The 17,422-nt window shown below is 40.8% G+C and overlaps 1 protein-coding gene and 1 long non-coding RNA gene across 5 annotated transcripts in view; both read right to left on the bottom strand.

The window, feature by feature from the left end:
* The window catches only part of RNASEH2B (ribonuclease H2 subunit B), a 57,783-nt gene that overhangs the window by 10,135 nt on the left and 30,226 nt on the right, over window positions 1-17,422 (bottom strand). For all 4 annotated transcript variants that reach the window (XM_045475326.1, XM_045475334.1, XM_045475317.1 and 1 more), the window contains exons 4-7: window positions 16,303-16,379; window positions 11,904-12,018; window positions 2,255-2,319; window positions 312-417 (exon numbers count right to left, since the gene is read on the bottom strand). In XM_045475326.1, the coding sequence (XP_045331282.1) occupies window positions 312-417; window positions 2,255-2,319; window positions 11,904-12,018; window positions 16,303-16,379 (363 nt within the window). The remainder of the gene's footprint in view (window positions 1-311; window positions 418-2,254; window positions 2,320-11,903; window positions 12,019-16,302; window positions 16,380-17,422) is intronic.
* Window positions 7,956-11,494, bottom strand: LOC123597048. The gene is made up of 2 exons (XR_006711930.1): window positions 8,905-11,494; window positions 7,956-8,071 (listed from the first exon to the last, which is right to left on the bottom strand). It is a non-coding gene; the product is annotated as an uncharacterized LOC123597048 (long non-coding RNA).

Genomic DNA, 17,422 nt, shown 5'->3' on the forward strand with positions numbered 1-17,422 from the left:
ATAAGGCAGGCATTTGTAAATCAGCAACTTACTCCAGGCAAAAGGAATTTCTGATAAAGTGATTTACCGGGGTGCCTGGGTGGCTCAGTTGGTTGAGCGTCAGACTCTTGATTTTGGTTCAGATCATGATCTCATAACTCTTGAGATCGAGCCCTGCATCAGCCACACTCAGCGTGGAGCCTGCTTAAGATTCTTTCTCTCTCTCCTTCTGCCCCCTCCCCCACTCGTGCTCATTCTCTCTCTCTCTCTCTCTCTCTCAAATTAAAAATAAATAAATAAATACATAATATTAAAAAAACTGATTTCCTTACCTTCCTTGTCACTGGAAGCCTGGTCACCAGAGAAAAATGCAGTTGCCTGTACCCGGGCACTGACATTTACATTATTGGTTTTTAAGGCTGCCACAATCTGATTAACCTATAAAGTAACCAAAAGGGAAACATCAGGGTATTTCCAAGGAACTTTAGAGATCCACAACCTTCCAGATGATCCTGGATCCATTTAAGATCCAGGAAGAAGTAACTGAGGACCTAGAAATGTCTTGACCAGATACCAGAAGATGAGAGAGAGATGCACATTTGGACAGGAGTTGAGCAACAGCGGCAGCATTTGGGGATGATGTCAAAACATGGACCTCTAAATGCCTACGCAGTATGAGAGCACTGCCTCCGGAGTCAGGCTACTTGGCTGTGCTCTGTGACCAGGGACTACTTACTTAACCTCTCTGTGCCTCTATCTAATGCGGACAAAAATAGTACCTAATGCACGGTATTGTGGTGAGGCTTAAATGAGTTCATATATGTAAAGCCTTTAGAAAAGAGCCTGGCACAAAGTTTATATGCAATAATTTTTTTTCTAAATGGAATAAATCATATAAATATCCCACTTCCTAGGAATTTAAGAAAAGAAACACAATTGATAAATACACATGTGAATTTGCGATTCACATCATCATCACTTGCTAACAACAAATCCTAAATGCCGAGACCCTGCTCAACACTCACCCTTATTTTTCACCTACTACTAAGGCAAATGAAAACTGAACCACGGGGGCACTTGTAAAATCTTTCCACTATTTTGTATAGTAGGAGCCTGATTAATTCCGCAAGGTTCACTTCCATGTTTCTGGGTTCCCCGTGTGCCCAGTAACATGGTACGACAAGTGTGTTTCCCACATACAAGACAGAAGAGAATCTTCAGAATCAGTACTATACTGAACTTGAAAAACTCTGTCATCAGTAGACCTAGACTGGTGAGATTCTTAATCAGTATGAAAGTCCACAATATTCTTAGATCAGTGGCTTTCAAAGGAGTTTGTTTCTACTACACCTACAGTGAGCAATACCCAGCAACCCAGTACTTCAACACATATATATGCTTCGTAGAACCATACTTAATACTTGCCCTTACTCTGTGCTACATTTTATTTTTTTATTTTTATTTTTTTAATTTTTTTTTTCAACGTTTATTTATTTTTGGGACAGAGAGAGACAGAGCATGAACGGGGGAGGGGCAGAGAGAGAGGGAGACACAGAATCGGAAACAGGCTCCAGGCTCTGAGCCATCAGCCCAGAACCTGACGCGGGGCTCGAACTCCCGGACCGCGAGATCGTGACCTGGCTGAAGTCGGACGCTTAACTGACTGCGCCACCCAGGCGCTCCAGTGTGCTACATTTTAATACATCCTATCCTATCCCATCCCATCCCACCCCAATCCCATTCCATTCAAGAGAAATACTGGTTGTGACCCACGGAATCTATTTGAAAACCATTGCCCCAGACCTGAGATTAGTTCTGGGATGGTAGCATCACTAAGTTCCTTCCAGCATCCGGATGCTGAAGGGGAAACACACTTCCCCTAGGCCTGAATCCCGTCGGCCTCAGCCCCCTGCCTCGCTGTGTGAGCAAAAGCAACCTCTGAGACAGGGACTGAAAGCAGTAAGTGCGTGTCACGCCTGGTATTATCTGGCTTGTAAGACTCAAATATCCATCACCAAATGGTGGGAACTTCTTTCATTCAGGGGTGAGGAATCATGGGAAATGGGGATGCAGGTCAAAGGAAAACATGGAGCTAAACCCAGAGATACATGAGTTAGGGAGGATGAAGAGGATTTGGGTATCTCTATACAGTTTCTGTATTTTAGCTGGATAAACAACATGGTCCTTTAGATTCACACTTACTTCCTTCTGTAAATATTTTTTAAAAGGAGCATTAAAACTTTTTCTGCCGTAAGGTACTGGAGGCGTACTCTACCTTTTTTTCCAGCCACTTTATCGTCTTCTCCTTGCTGTACTTGTAATATTTCTTTTTGTCTATTTCTGGATTAAAGAGAAAAACAAAACAAAACAGAAGCGTGGATTAAGCAAAAAAAATAGACTCATAAGGGTATATGGTGTACAAGATATGTATGTAACATCCACAGTAATTTAAAAATGTTTTGTAACAGTTTATATTCTTAAAAAAGTCAATCTCTAAGCCTGAGAACATACTTGAGAAGTTAAAAAATCATCCCAAGCCAGAACTTGGGTGACTCAGGTTTCATCCAACCGTTAAATGAATGGGAATTTAAGAAAATCATCAAATTATACTAATAGCTCTCATCCCAAAGAGAAATTTCTTTCTTGTCTTTTTATTGCACCTATAGGAGATGATAGATGTTAACTAAATGTATTGTGGGGATCGTTTCGTAATATATGTAAGTCAAGCCATTATGCTGTATATCTTAAACTTATAAGGTGATGTGTGTCAACTATTTCTCAGTAAAACTGGAAAAAACGTTACCAACAAATCTGTAGAAAATCTGCAATTTTTAAAACTCAGCAAATGAACATGCCAAGCAACCTTCATTTGTCGACATAAGTTTAAGCTTACCTCAGTGTTTTCAATGAAAGACTTCTTTTCTTCCTTTTTTAAAAAAATTTTTTTAATGTTTATTTTTTTAATGTTCATTTATCTTTGAGAGACAGAGAGAGACAGAGACAGAGTGTCAGAGGGGGAAGAACAGAGAGAGGGGTAGACACAGAATCTAAAGCAGGCTCCAGGCTCTGAGCTGTCAGCACAGAGCCCGACGCGGGGCTTGAACTCACAAACCGTGAGATGATGATCTGAGCCAAAGTCAGATGCTTAACCAACTGAGCCACCCAGGCGCCCCGAAAGACTTCTTTTCTAAAATAAAAATGGAAATCCCAAGAAAGAAAACAAAAACTAAAAGGAGATGCATGTGAAGTGTGTTGCAAACATTCAGGGAAAAAAAATCTCGTTAACTACTTAGTACTGTCCTGGTGGGATTAGTGAGAAGGAAGAAAAGATATGCCTATCTTTGAACACATCACCAGTCTAACCATAGCTATTCAGGGGAATTTAGATTTATGATAGGCTTGACTTGGCCCGTAATGGGGGATAAAAGGTTCCCTTCTTGGAAGTTATGCTGCCCCCCCACCCTACAATCCACCCAGCTTTGCATACTGTGACCTGAGCTGTTAGTTCCTTGGTAACACTTCATTCATGGAGTTTCTTGCTTTCTGTGCAGTCAGCAGAGGCGGGGCTTGCACTCCCAGCCTCCTGCCCAGTGCAGGAGTTATCTTGGGGACCCTTCAATATCCTAAAGCCAGATGCAGACTTGCCCCATGTGATGCTGCTAGCCATGCAGAATGACAATTTCTCTTTCTTCCATAATCATCGTGGGAAGTGGAAATGCTTAGGGAGGGATCGTTTCCTGCAGTCTGTTAAATTGCTTGCATTCCGTGGGACGGCTTAGATGGGAGAGGGGCTGGCCTCAGCACCTGTAGTCTTCCTCCCCATTGCAGCCTGCGGTTGTTCACGTTGTGGGCAACAGGAGGCATGATGGAGCACGGGCTGGGCCTTTGCATCCACCCCCTCGGCATGTGTCACTGGTGTAATGAAAAGGAGACCGCCGCAAGTGGCACCGTCAGGAGTTCGAGAATTCCAAGGTGCAAAGTCTGTCATGCTGGAGCCAGGACCACCGGGGGCAACAGTCTGCTGTGGAACCAGGCAAGGCTGGACTCAACTTCCCTGGAGACAGTGTCCTACCCATGTGCAAGAGTAAGGGGCATTCTGACAGCATACAGCAATCACTTAATAAATGTATGCTGCTGCATGGGTTAAAACTTCTAAAGAAGCTCTGGTCACTGCCCGAGACAAATCTCCAGAGAAGCTCAGCATGCAGGTCTCTCCTAAGAAATCCCACCTTGACTCGGCTGCTCACTTCTCTCTGGCCTCCACCTCCGCATTTCCTGCAAGAACATTCCACAATCTGCCACAGTTTCCTTCCTCTCTCCCACTCCCTGAGCCCCTTGTAGGCCCTTCCTTAATACTCTACCAGAAGAAGCGGAGACCACAGGCTCTGAGCCATACTGCCTGGGTTCCGACCCACCCAGGGCACAGTGTCACCTGTTATGTGACATGATCCACACAAAGCCAATAGCACAGCACCTGGCATGTAACAAATACTTAATATTACTTTAAAAAAAGATTAAATGACAGCTTGTTAATGATAACAGCATCAGAAACAAATATACAATCAAGCCTTTGTAAGTTCTTTATATACATTTCTCATTGAATGTTCAGAATGGATCTCAGGTCAAAACCATTGTTTGTCCCTACCTTCCTAGACTGGGTTACAGTGCAGTTAACTAGACTTGTCCAAAGTCACTGAGCTAGTAAGCAGAGGCACCAGATTCCTACTCCAGATGACTTCAGAGCTGTGGATCTGATATTCATTTTTTTGAAATCAATTAGGTCTTCTACCCTTCTCAGTACTTCTGACCTTGTTCTTTGTGGGAAAAACTCCTCCATGGTTCTAGGTTCTACAAAAATTTTCCTCTTGGTTCTTCTGTCTTTGATGACTTTTCCTCTGATTCTTTCCTGGCTCTGCTTCCCCCTGCTCCAAGGCTAACTATACCTTTCTCTGCAGGGGGGTCGGGGGGTCGGAGTTCATTTTGTTTCAGACTAAACAAACCCAATCAGGAAGTCCAAAGGCTTGAGCTGAGGCTCTGTATCTAAAGACAGACAGTTCAGCTTCCTCCCAAACCATCCTCCTGGTCAACCAGGCTTGAATCTCAAAGCCATTACTCACTCCTGCCTTGCTTTCCACATTCTATCACTGGATTCCAGCATTACCTTGTGGGAGCTGTGGGGTAGGATAAACAATACAAAACAAAACACACTGTATCAGAAATGAGGAGGCTTAGCTTCTTGTGCTGGATCAGTAACTACTTTAGTTTTTTAAAAATCACCTTTATTTAGGAATAATGTGCATATGGTTGATACACCCATTTTAAGTGTACAAGTTGAGGAGTTTGGCCAAATGTATACATATGGTCACGTAACTGTCACCTCAAAATGTTCTCTTGAGCCCTTCTGTAGTCAATGCTTTCACACCTACCCAGACTTCAGGTAACCACTGATCTGCTGTCATTAGAGTTTAGTTTTTGCTTGATTCTAGAATTTCATGGAAATGGAATCATACAGTAAGTATATTTTTGTGATCATCTTCTTTTGCTCCACATAATTTCTGTGAGATTCACCCATTGTGTTGCAGCTAGGAATAGTTCCTTCCTTTGTATTATGGAGTAGTATCCTGTGTATGGATATCCTACATTTTGGTTACGCACTCACCTACCGAAGGGCATTCGATTTTTTCCAGTTTGGGGCCATTTTGAAAAAGTTGCTATAAAAACAAAAAAGCTGCTCTGAACATCCTTGCACAAGTCTTTTTATATGGAGATATGTTTTTGTAAGGCTTGGGTAAATCTCTAGGATTAGAATTACTGAGTCATAAGAAATTGTTAAGTAGTTATATTATTTTATGCTTCCATCAACCAGGTAGGTGAGTTCCAGTTGTTCCTCAATTTATAGTTTTTCTTTTTATTTCACACCACTCTGGTGAATGCTAATGACATTTCCTTGTGGTTTTAGTTTACATTTCCCTGGTGACTAATGATATTGAACATCTTTTCATGTGCCTATGGGCTATTTATAAATCTTCTTTTGCCAAGTGTCTGTTCAAACTTTTTGCTGCATTTTTACTAGGCTGTATATGTATATTAGTACTGCGTTAAGAGTTTATATATTTGAGATACATATCTTTTATCAGATGTGCCATGTAAACATTTTCTTTCAACTATGACTTCTCTTTTCTTTTTTCTTAATGGTATCTTTCAGAAAACAGGAGACACTAATTTTGATGAAATGTAATTTATGGTTACATTTACAATTTTTTTTTATGGTTACTGGGTTTGTGTCCTAAGAAATCCTCGCCTATCCCCAAGGTCACAAAGTTTCCTCTTAGAAGTTCAATAATTTTGATTTTTGCATTTAAGTTAGTGATCCATATTGAGTTAATTTTTCTGTATGGCTGTGAGGTGACGGTTAACATTGTTTTTTATATGAATATCCAGTTTTTCCAGATCATTTGTTGAAAGGACTGTCTTTTCTCCCATTATCTTGACACCACTGAAAAAAATTCAATTGACTATATAAGTGTGGGTCCACTTCTGCATTCTCTATTCTGTTCCATTATCTATATATTTACTCTTAAACCAATACCACACTTTGGTTATTATAACTTTAGAGTAAGTCTTGACATCGGATTGTGTAGGTTCTACAACTTTGTTCTTCTTTTTTCAAAATTGTTCTGGATATTGCAGGTTTTTGCAAATTCATATAAATTGTAGAATCAGCTCATCAATTTCTACTCCCCGTCAAAAAAAGCCTCATAGGCATTACATTAAATGTATAGATCAATTTGGAGAGAAGGAACATCTTAACGATAGTGAGTCTTCAAATTCATGAAAATGGTATATCTCTCTATTTAATTCTTTAATTTCTCAGCAATATTTTATAATATCTAGTGTACTGGTCTTACACACACTGTGTTATATTTATTTCTAAAACTGCATGATCTTTGATAATATTATGAATGGTATGTTTTTATTCCACTGTATTATTTCTTCTTAAAGTATGGCAGAACTCGCCAATGAAGCTAGTTGGGCCTGGAGGAGTTTTTCTAGGAAGGTTTTAATTATAAATTTGTTTCTAATTAAACATTCCCAGGACAAGATGGTCACTACAAAACATCCAGCTCGGATATCCCAGAATGCTACAAAAGCATCAAGTGCTAAACTACTGCTTAATTTTGAAATTATCAAATTTTGATAAGCAAGGGAGTTCAAAATATCCACGAAGGCTCACAATTATGAATTACCCACACTTATGAAAAATACCATAACATGTTTGCTGCTCATGTCTTAAGTTTAATATTTGCAAGAGCTGGTGAGTTAGATCTATGTGCACATGCTGGAAAGGTTTCTTTCCCTAATGTGTCTGGTGCCGATAAAACTGGTCTCAAACATCTGGAAAGATTGGGTTTACAAAATAAAGATGGAATAAAAGTGAGTCCACAATTAAATAACAGGTTCAGCAATTGGGTAATCGGCTCACAATCTTGAATTTCCCTGATGCGTTGTTGAACAAACTGCCTAGAGCACATTCTCACATCTACTTTCTCAATGTTTTCCATAACGGAGAAACTCATATGGTCTCTTTTTTTTTCCTGCCTCTTGGGGATAGAAACTTGGCAACTGTACTTGGGGTATTTTAATCAGGTAAGTTTTCCTGGCTCTTCCTGTTAATCACATCGGACAGCCCAGCGCAGCTCTGGCTTGCAATATGAAACAGTGTTACACTCAAGATGAAGTTCATAAGCCTTTATTAGGCCTTTCCTCTGTCATCCCTCCACTGAATGTGAGCTTCTTTGGCAAAAAAATATACTGGGCCCCAGAGCTAGCAAACAGAGACACATCATTTCCTTCACTAACAAAGCAGGCGATGTTAACTAAGGTCACCACCATCATCATTTGGGATGCAAACAACCATGGCTGGGTTTGCTCGGTAGGGACACAGGGACGGCAGGGGGAGGTTCTCATAAACCTAGCAGGCTTAACCAGGTCTTTAATGCCATAGACTTTTGAGACAGCATCTGGAGTCTAATATCAAAACATCTGGCTAGGGAATGTGAGTGTTTCAGGTTTTGCTCTGTCTGCACAGTGCCTGGGGAAAGAAGGACATTAAAGATAATCAGCTCTCTTCTTTATCTTTGCTCCTTCTCATGGATATCACCTGACCACTCCCTAGCAGTCCTCTTTGTTACTTATTTTGAAAATCCTAGCAGTAAAACACAGAACAGAACCAAACACTAACTTATAAATGGACAGTAAGCCAAATTCAAACAAGCAACCAGTACCCAAGGCAATCACTAAAAAAGAGGGGAATGGGTACCTGAGAACGGAAGAAAGCTCATTGTTGGGATGAGAAACTTAGACGTCTTTTCCTTAAGTTATTGAAGTTCTCTGTCTTCTTTCCTATCTCTCTTTGCCTTTTAAGACGGAGTATACAAGATTTTTTGGATGTTTCTATTTTTATAGGAGACACCAACTGACAATTCTAATGGAGTGTTCTGGAAGTGTTTTGCAGTTGCAAGAAGGAAAGGAAAGAGTTGCTGTCAGATACGGGTTCAAATCCTGATTCTACCACTTCTACCTCTGTGACTCTAGTCCAGTAACTACAACTCTTTGAGCCTCTGTTCCTCATTTGTAAAAATGCAGGTTGTAATAATAGTGAAAGGAAATTACTGTAAGGATACCGTAACATATGTAAAGCAGTAGGCACAGAAATGATACATCATAATTTCTCATTATAGGGTAGATAGATATCTTTATTGTTATCTGATTACCCCCATTCTACTTAAACCATTTGAATATAATTTAGCAATGGACCTTCAAAAACACACGTGTATCAGTGTATATAGTACTTAAACATCAGCAAAGAATTTAAAAATTCTAATTTAGCAGCCTTAACAGTATGAACACTTATTGAGCACTTACTATATATCTGGTACTCTCTTGGCACTCAGTTACTTGTAGGACATGGCACATCTCTTTAAGGTAGATTCCAGACACTATTAATTGCAATATTTAAATAATGTTCACATTCTGGTCATTCCTGGTCATTCAGTAATCTCAATGCTATAAAGCTAAGAGCAAAAAGCTTTATTTTGTGATTTAGAAGAACTTTGCAAAGTAGTAAATACAATGTATGAGGGATGCTCTCAACCCTTCAAACTCTTCATCTTACAAACCAAAGATGATGAAAAATTTGAATGATTTCTTCAAAACTATATAGTAAATACACTTCTAATTTTTCTTGCAAGCCATCAGATCCTGAGATCAGATTACCAGACTGTTCTTAAAAAATTCTTTCCTCAAAAATATCTGAAGCAACTGTAACAAAATATTAACATTTGTTGATTATTGGGGTTGGGTACAAATAATATCTGCAGTTTTTTTTTCTTGAGTTTTTCCTGTATCTTTGATTTTTTTAATTAAAATAATTATTTTACCTGCCCATGTACTTTCATATTCAAAGCAGATATAGTATCAGCCTATACATAAACCAGGTTTCTAAACATTCCAGGCCTCAAATTTTTCTTTCTGTCTCAGTGATATTAAGGCAAAACATAAAGTAATTCAGATTACATTTCATATACTAAAAGATGTATGAAATTCTCTAAAAGCCTTGACAGTTTCTTCATAATCAAATTCTTCCCCTAAAGAACGGCATTCTGTAAATCTTAAAATCATGGAAGGCTTAAAAGCAACACCAAAAATTTTAAGAACAAATACAGAAAAAGGAAATAGTAGGATCTCTTATTTTTCACCCTTAAAAAGGCCTCTTCATCAAAATACACATAAGCAATCTCACATTACTTATTTCAGCCCTAATCCAGAACACAAATATGTGAAATATTTTCTTTACATCAGTTCTGAATACAAGGACAGCATATTGAGTCAGACATCTTTTTCCAGGAAGATCCAAAGGGAAAGGCATCGTATTTTGAAGTTTATTTAGAGCTGGTCAAACAAGATAAGTGTAGGGCATGTACTTTCTATTGCAGTAGAACTTCCAATGATCAGGCGATGTCGAGGAGAGAAAGAGATGACGACAGGGGTTCAGATAATGACTCAGTAAATGGTCACAAGTTCAGCACACAAGAAGGAAGGAATGAGAGAGAGAGAGAAGATCTTGCTTTGAAATGCAGGCTGTAAGCTAACAAATGCCAGTGTGTTAACGTTGCTTCTGAATTTGGGTTTCTGGGTTTGGGTTTAAGGTAACTGTTCTTTATTCAGCTAATGTAAGAATCTGGGATAATGAATTAATTGCATTTTCAATTTCCGGTAACTTGGCAAAATTAAAATGACTTGTAATTATTCGTCACTACTTAAGCTTTCAGAAGTGGCTATTTGTCATCCACAAAACGATGGACATCTTCTCCGAGCTCAGCATCAGGGAATGTCTTTAACGGGCCTGTTTTAATAAAACCTTGGTGCCACACACCATATCCAAAATGGAGCCCTGAGCCTGGCCAAATGTGAATTTAGCAGAACCTAAAATGTGAAATGCAGTCAGTAAGGTTCTCCCCTCTCCCACAGTAAGCTTACACTTCTTGGAACCACTGCTACTTTGGTCTCAGATCCGTCATAGTTGCCAAACCGACCGTGACCCCAAACAACCACAGCTCATCAGCCTGTTGTTTTGGTTCCCACGCTGTATTTCCATGTTAACCCTGAAACTACCTGGATGACTTTTTTGAGACACTGACACTGAGGTTGTAGTGTTTCTAACTTATCAACTTATCGACTCACTTCCCCCCCTCAGAATTCAAATGAAGAGTATCTGCTACTCATCTCTTCTTTACCCCCAGCCTGCTCCTCTCACCTGTGTCTCCAGGACGCCAACCTCACTGCGGGTCAGGGCACAACTCTACAGTCATCCTTGACTCCTCCTTCTCCTTGACTACCACCCAACACTAAATGAGGCCGGTTTTCCCTTTCGGCGCTACTTTCCGCAGGCGCTAAGCTCAGGCCACCACCATTCCTGCTGAAACCGCTGCGGCAGCCTCCATGGACGTGGACTTGGCTTCTCTAGCACGTTTTCCACGTTATAGCTCTGCCCTGCTCCAACTCTGCCGACACTCCACTACCACGAGGTAGAGTCAGACACATACAAGACCCTTCACCATGTGAGCCCTTGCCCGACATCCTACCCCATTCCTTCCTTACCAACCTAAATGCATCCCAGGCATCCTATACTCTGGCTACCCTGAACCCCTTGGAGCTTCCTAAACATGACACTTTCCCATATATTGATGCCCCTGTCATGCTGCTACTCTTTGAGCTCCACTTAGAGCTCTAAGAGCACTTCAGGGATCCATTTAGAGGTCATTTCCCCCCAGGAGAGCAACACAATACCCAACTTTCTGCACTCCCTACCTGCCAGGGTATGAATCTGTCCTGTGCATCCCCAGAAAACCGAGAGTTCACTCCTGTGACTCCTTGCTGTCATTGCCCTACTTGCATTTGTCCCCAGCAGACTCAAAGCTTAGTGAGGGAAAGGATGATGTCTTATTTATAACTAGCTTAGAGTCTAACCCTAGTGCTCAACATATGCTTCTTAGTTGGCCCTCAATAAACACGTCTTGATTCGGTGAAGGTATAGATTTTATGTAATTTTACAAGTGAGAAATCCAAGGCAGAAAGTAGGCAAGAAACTTAACTAAAGTCACAGACTAGTTAAAAGAAGAACTGAGACCAAAGCCCAAGCTTCACGATTCCTGGCCCTGTAGGAGACAGGCCACTGTATTCCACTGGTTGGAATTTCACAGGCTGAACAACCCAGTAGAATAGAGGACCAGTACTGACAAGGGGAAGCAAGTCTGAATGTCGGCCTCTCCTATGACCAAACTAGAACAAGTATTACATTCGGTGGGACGGACGCCCAGCCTTTCCAGCAGCCAAAGCCTCATTTCAAAGGCCACGTACTATACCTTTCTCTTCTGTCACATGTTGAAGTAACTTCTCAAGTTCAGGAAGTTTCAGCAACAAGATGCAATTTGGGAACATGTCATCCACCACGACTTGATCTAGGGGCTGGAACTTGCCCTGAAAAAAGACTTTATTCGGTCAGAATGTAGGCACTCCAGTCGGCAAACTCACACATAAAAAAGAGGAAAAGACATCATCTTGTAACTGAACCTCTAAATTAAGTTCAAAGCCACTGGTTCCACCTAAGGAACCCCTACACTGGGACTGGTGCCAGCACTGACTCTCAGCTCCCTTCAGCAAGCTCTTGAAAGCACTGGGGTTCCAAGCAGCAAACTACCCACATCAAAGGCATAGCCACTGGATAAAACAGGGGAACAAAATTCTGAAAAAAATGCGAGAAGCCACGGAAGCTTGTGAAGATGATAGATATTACCTGGGGCCGTTCCGACCCATTCAACATGCAGAAGAACCAGCTGAGTGAACAGAGCAGGAGTCCTGACCACCACTCGGGAATAAGCCCAGATCATGCCCGGAGCAAACTGCTCCGCTCCCTATCCTTACTCCGGGTTGAAGAAAGAAATCCCACAGCAAGAAGAAAATTATCAAAATGAATCTACTCCTGCCAGAGCTGTCTGAAGTACTTCCGAATGTAGACCGTAATAAAAGAAAAGATAGCCGGATGGATGAGTACAGTGAAGGTGCATGCATATTAAATCAGGCTCACCTATATACGTGTATAAGGCCTGGTAGCCAATGGGCCAGAAGGCAGAACATAGGAATTCAGAACATTCTTCTTCTCAGTCAGGTTTATTTTTACTCAACTGTACAGGGGCATGGAGGGGTGAAGTCTGTCTAAATTATTAGTTCCCTGACTTAACGATACCAGACTTTATAAAAAACGTATTCTTTTGCCCATGTCCCACTTTTAGCTCGCTATGCTTTTCTGTTTTAGTGACAACTCCATTTGAGGACAGAAAAACTGATCATTTTTCTTTCTGCAAATGCAGCTTTCTTTGGTTTTGAGATGAAATCTCATTCATTCAGCAGCACATGTGAAAGCTTGTCATACTTTCTCTTAGGTCAACAAGTGGCAAGAAGTGCCTCAATTTAAATGCTATCTTTTTCCTTCAGATAGTAAGAATAATCCGGGGATTTCCCGAGTCTTACTTTCACTTACTTACTTAATTTTACTTTCATTCTGTGCCTTCTGAACCAGCCACAGCACACTCAGGACTTCCAAACGGCCAGGGTGAGGGTTAATTCCGCACCCCCCGCCCGTGGTCTTAAGGGGACATAGGGAAACATCGCCACTACATAGGAGGGAGACACTTTAAATGTGCATCATTATAGGTACTAAGGCTGGTTAGTGGCTTTCTCTTAGACTTCTACCTTAATCTATATCCCATGATCAACCAATACCTTAAATATTTAGCAATTAAAAAAATATTCTAATTATATACAATGGACTGCCACACAGTTATGATATAATAATTTCATAACTAATGTTTTATTCTCGTTTTCTTTACCATACATGCCCCAAAGAGAAATGTAATAGCAACTTGCTTTGAACATAAAGTTAACAACAGTTGGGACAGCTAGAAAAAAGAATTTTCCTGATGTTAAAACTCAGGATTAAAAAAGACTGGGTCTGGGGTGCCTGGGTGGCTCAGTCGGTTAAGCGTCTGACTCTTGATTTTGGCTCAAGTCTTGATCTCATAGTCCATGTGCTGACAGCACAGAGCCTGCTTAGAATGATCTTTCTGCCCCACTCCCCAAAAGAAAGAAATAAACTTAAAAAAAAAAAGACTAGGTCAACATTTTAATTGTATTTCTTTTAAGTTTATTTATTTATTTTGAAAGAGAGAGAGAGAGCACAAGCAGGGGAGGTGCAGAGAGAGGGAGACAGAGAATCCCAAACAGGCTCTATACTGTCAGCACGGAGCCCCGTGCAGGGCTTGAACTCATGAACTGCAATATCACGACCTGAGCTGAAATCAAGAGTTGGACGCTCAACCGACTGAGCCACCCGGGCGCCATGGTCAACATTTTAAAAGGGCATACCGATATTTTTTAACTAAACAGGAAAAGACCATGTCTAAAATGCAGGGAAGGAAGTACCTAAATGTCTCATGAGTTATTTTATAGGGCATTTCAAGTATTTCAGAAGAGGAAGTAAGACGGCTTACAATGAAAGCCAACCACCACTTTGAGCAGGATTTCTGCTTCATTCTGTGCCATTCTGAACCAGCCACAGCACACTCAGGACTCACAGATGGCCAAGGTGAGAGTTAATTCACCCCAGTCATGGTCTTAGGGAAACATCACTACAACATGTGGGGAGGCACTTTAAATGTGCATCATTACAGGTACTGGTCCGCGGCCTTCTCTCTGTTAATGTATCTTAGAAAGCAAATGGGAGCCAATGGAAGTTTTCAGCTTCCTCCCTGAATACTACTAGGGCCTTCGTGGTGGTGACCAGAACCATTTCTGTTTGTTAGAGATATAAGACTTACTTGCCTCACTGCTTACATGCCTTCAATAGACTGGCTCCATGATAGCTTCCAGATAATGAGCACCATGAATAAACTAAGGAATACAACTTCACTAATCCACACTAAAGGACAGAGGATGTAGGAAAGGAGGAGAACAAAAGAAGTTAAGCTGCATCAGGAGAAAGCAGGACTTGAAAAGTCTGAAATCAGTTTTATTACTTTCAGTTTTTTCTGGCAAATTAAACTGACACACCTACAATATGGAAGTTTTGGAAATTTGGTCTAAGGACTAGATAAGATGAGCTATAAACATTTAAACTGTAAGTAAACACCAGGGTACGAAAATCCAGATTCTTCTGAGCAGTTTAAATAACAACTTACTCCTTAAAGTTGTTAATTCACAGATTTTCAAACCGTGGTTGATAGATCCCTGGGAGTCTCCAGCATCCTTTCAGGGGGTCCGCAAACATAAAACAATTTTCACAATAATGCTAAGATGTTATCTGCATTTTCACTGTGTTGACACTTGCACTGAAGATTCAAGTGCAAAGGTGGGTAAAACCGTAGGCTCCTTAGCACCAGTCACGGCCATGCCAACAAACTGTCCCAGGAGTCCCTGTACTCCTCATGGCCATGCAGGGCAGTTAAAAAATTTTTTTAAAAAGCCAGTTTCACTTTAAGGATATCCTTGATCAAGGAGTAAAAGCAACTACTGTTAGTTAAACCTTGAACCCGAGTACAAATCTTTTAAATACTCTGTGTGTTAGGGGCGCCTGGGTGGCTCAGCTGGTTGAGTGTCCCACTCTTGATCTGGGCTCAGGTCAAGATCTCGCTGTTTGCGAGTTCAAGCCCCATGGCGGGCTTTGCACTGACAGTGCAGAGCCTGCTGGGGATTCCCTCTCCCTCTCCCTCTCTCTCTCTCTCTGCCCCCACTCAGAATAAATAAATAAACTTAAATACTCCGTGTGTTAAGACAGATGCTAAAGTCCTTCTGCCACTACCCAGGCACAGTGATCACGTCAAGGAAAAGTGCTTGCGTCACTGAGTCACGAGCAAAAATAATCATTTTTTGTAGGATACCATTTTTAACTGGAAAAAAAAGGAAACGTTACAGACAATGGCTATTTAGACTTAGGTATTTGATAGAACATAAAAGAAGTGAACCTGTCACTTCAAGGAAAAGACTGACAGTGCTTATAACCAATGATACAACTTTAACTTCTAAGCAAAAATTACAACTGTAGAAAAGTTGTATCTGCCACTATGACAGCTTCCTAATAAATAATAATAATAGTTTTCTGATGAGACCAGTGGTAATATTTACAAATGTGAGAGAGGGAGAATCTATGTGTGTGTAATGAGATGTGTCAACATTTGTAAGATCTGCATTATTCAGTGAAACAATATTTTCTAAGTGATCAATGCATGACATTACAAAGTCATACATGGGAAAAAAATCCATTTTCAGTGCAAGACAGGCCAATTGATTTTCATGTGAACAGAGCATGAGAAGTTCATTAACAGGGTTTCAGATTCCGCATTGCAACTAACTTCTCAGAAACCTCTACTCCTTGTTGATTTTTGGAGTAGTATCAAAGGGTAGTTAATGATAAAAGTTTCACTGTCAGGCTGAGTCAAACAAGTAAGGTACATAGCATGGAGGGCTAGGCGATTCTCAGAAGACACAGGAAAACTAGTCTGAGATTAGTGCTGCTTCTCAGATCTGAGTCAGTGATCGAGTCCATACCAGCACATGTGATACAGGTGTTCTATACCAACCTGAATTAAATTGAATCAAATGTGAATTGTGGGGAATCTACATTTGGATCATTAAAAGGACAGAGAGAAGATCAAGCCAAAACAGTGTATTCTGTTCCCTCACTGTTAATATCCCAAACTGGGAACTCACCTCTTTATCAGCCTTTCTGAGGTAGTGGAGAAGCAGAAATAGAGGGTCTATAGGTGTGGCAAAGTGGAGAAGACCTCCTATAGATTAAAAAGAGAACAAAGGGAATTAAATGTCTTGGAAAGACAACTTAGTTATTTCATCTTAATCCCAGTGTGGAAACCATTTACTGAAAAATATACCTAGGTGGCTCAGTCAGTTAAGCTACTGACTTTGGCTCAGGTCATGATTTCATGGCTCACGAGTTCGAGCCCCATGTTGGGCTCTCTGCTGCCAGCACAGAACCTGCTTCAGATCCTCTGTCCCCTTCTCTCTCTGCCCCTCCCCTGCTCGTGCCCTCTCTCAAAACTAAATAAACATCTAAAAAAAAAAAAAAAAGAAGAGGGGCGTCTGGGTGGCTCAGTAGGTTGAGCGACCGACTTCGGCTCAGGTCAGGATCTCACAGTTTGTGAGTTCGAGCCCCGTGTCAGGCTCTGTGCTGACAGCTCAGATTCTGTGTCTTCTGCTTCGGATTCTGTGTCTCCCTCTCTCTCTGCCCTCCCCCACTCATACTCTGTCTCAGAAAGAAATAAACATTAAAAAAATTTTTTTTAAAAGAAGAAAAATATATGTGAAACTCCAAATTCAGAAGTTTTTCCTCCACAAGCCCAAGATTCTACACGACTCTTTCAAAAGGCAGGAGGCGGTCCATGAGATTCTGCTCCAAAAAGCTTCGAATCCGTACGTGGAGAGGACAGCCAAGACAATGAAACTGATCTTTAAATTCCTTTTGTCTTTAGACATCTTTTTGTTGTTGATGTTGTTTACTGAAGTATAATTCACATACAATGTTATCGGTTTCAGGTGTACAACATAATTCAACAATTCTATACATTAGTGCTCATACGTTACACTCAGTGCTCACCATCTGCCTCCAAATGACGTTACTGCACTCTTACTGATTATATTTCCTATGCTGTACTTTCCATCTCTGTGACTTCTTTATTTTACAACTGGAAGTGTGTGCCTCTTAGTCCCCTTTATCTATTTCACCCATCTTCCCAGCCCATCTTCCCTCTAGTGACCACCAGTTTTTATTCTGTATTTAAGAGTCTGTTATTTTGGTCTCTTTTATTTGTCGGTT

Source organism: Leopardus geoffroyi, chromosome A1 (genome assembly GCF_018350155.1).
Source record: "Leopardus geoffroyi isolate Oge1 chromosome A1, O.geoffroyi_Oge1_pat1.0, whole genome shotgun sequence".
NCBI lineage: Eukaryota > Metazoa > Chordata > Mammalia > Carnivora > Felidae > Leopardus > Leopardus geoffroyi.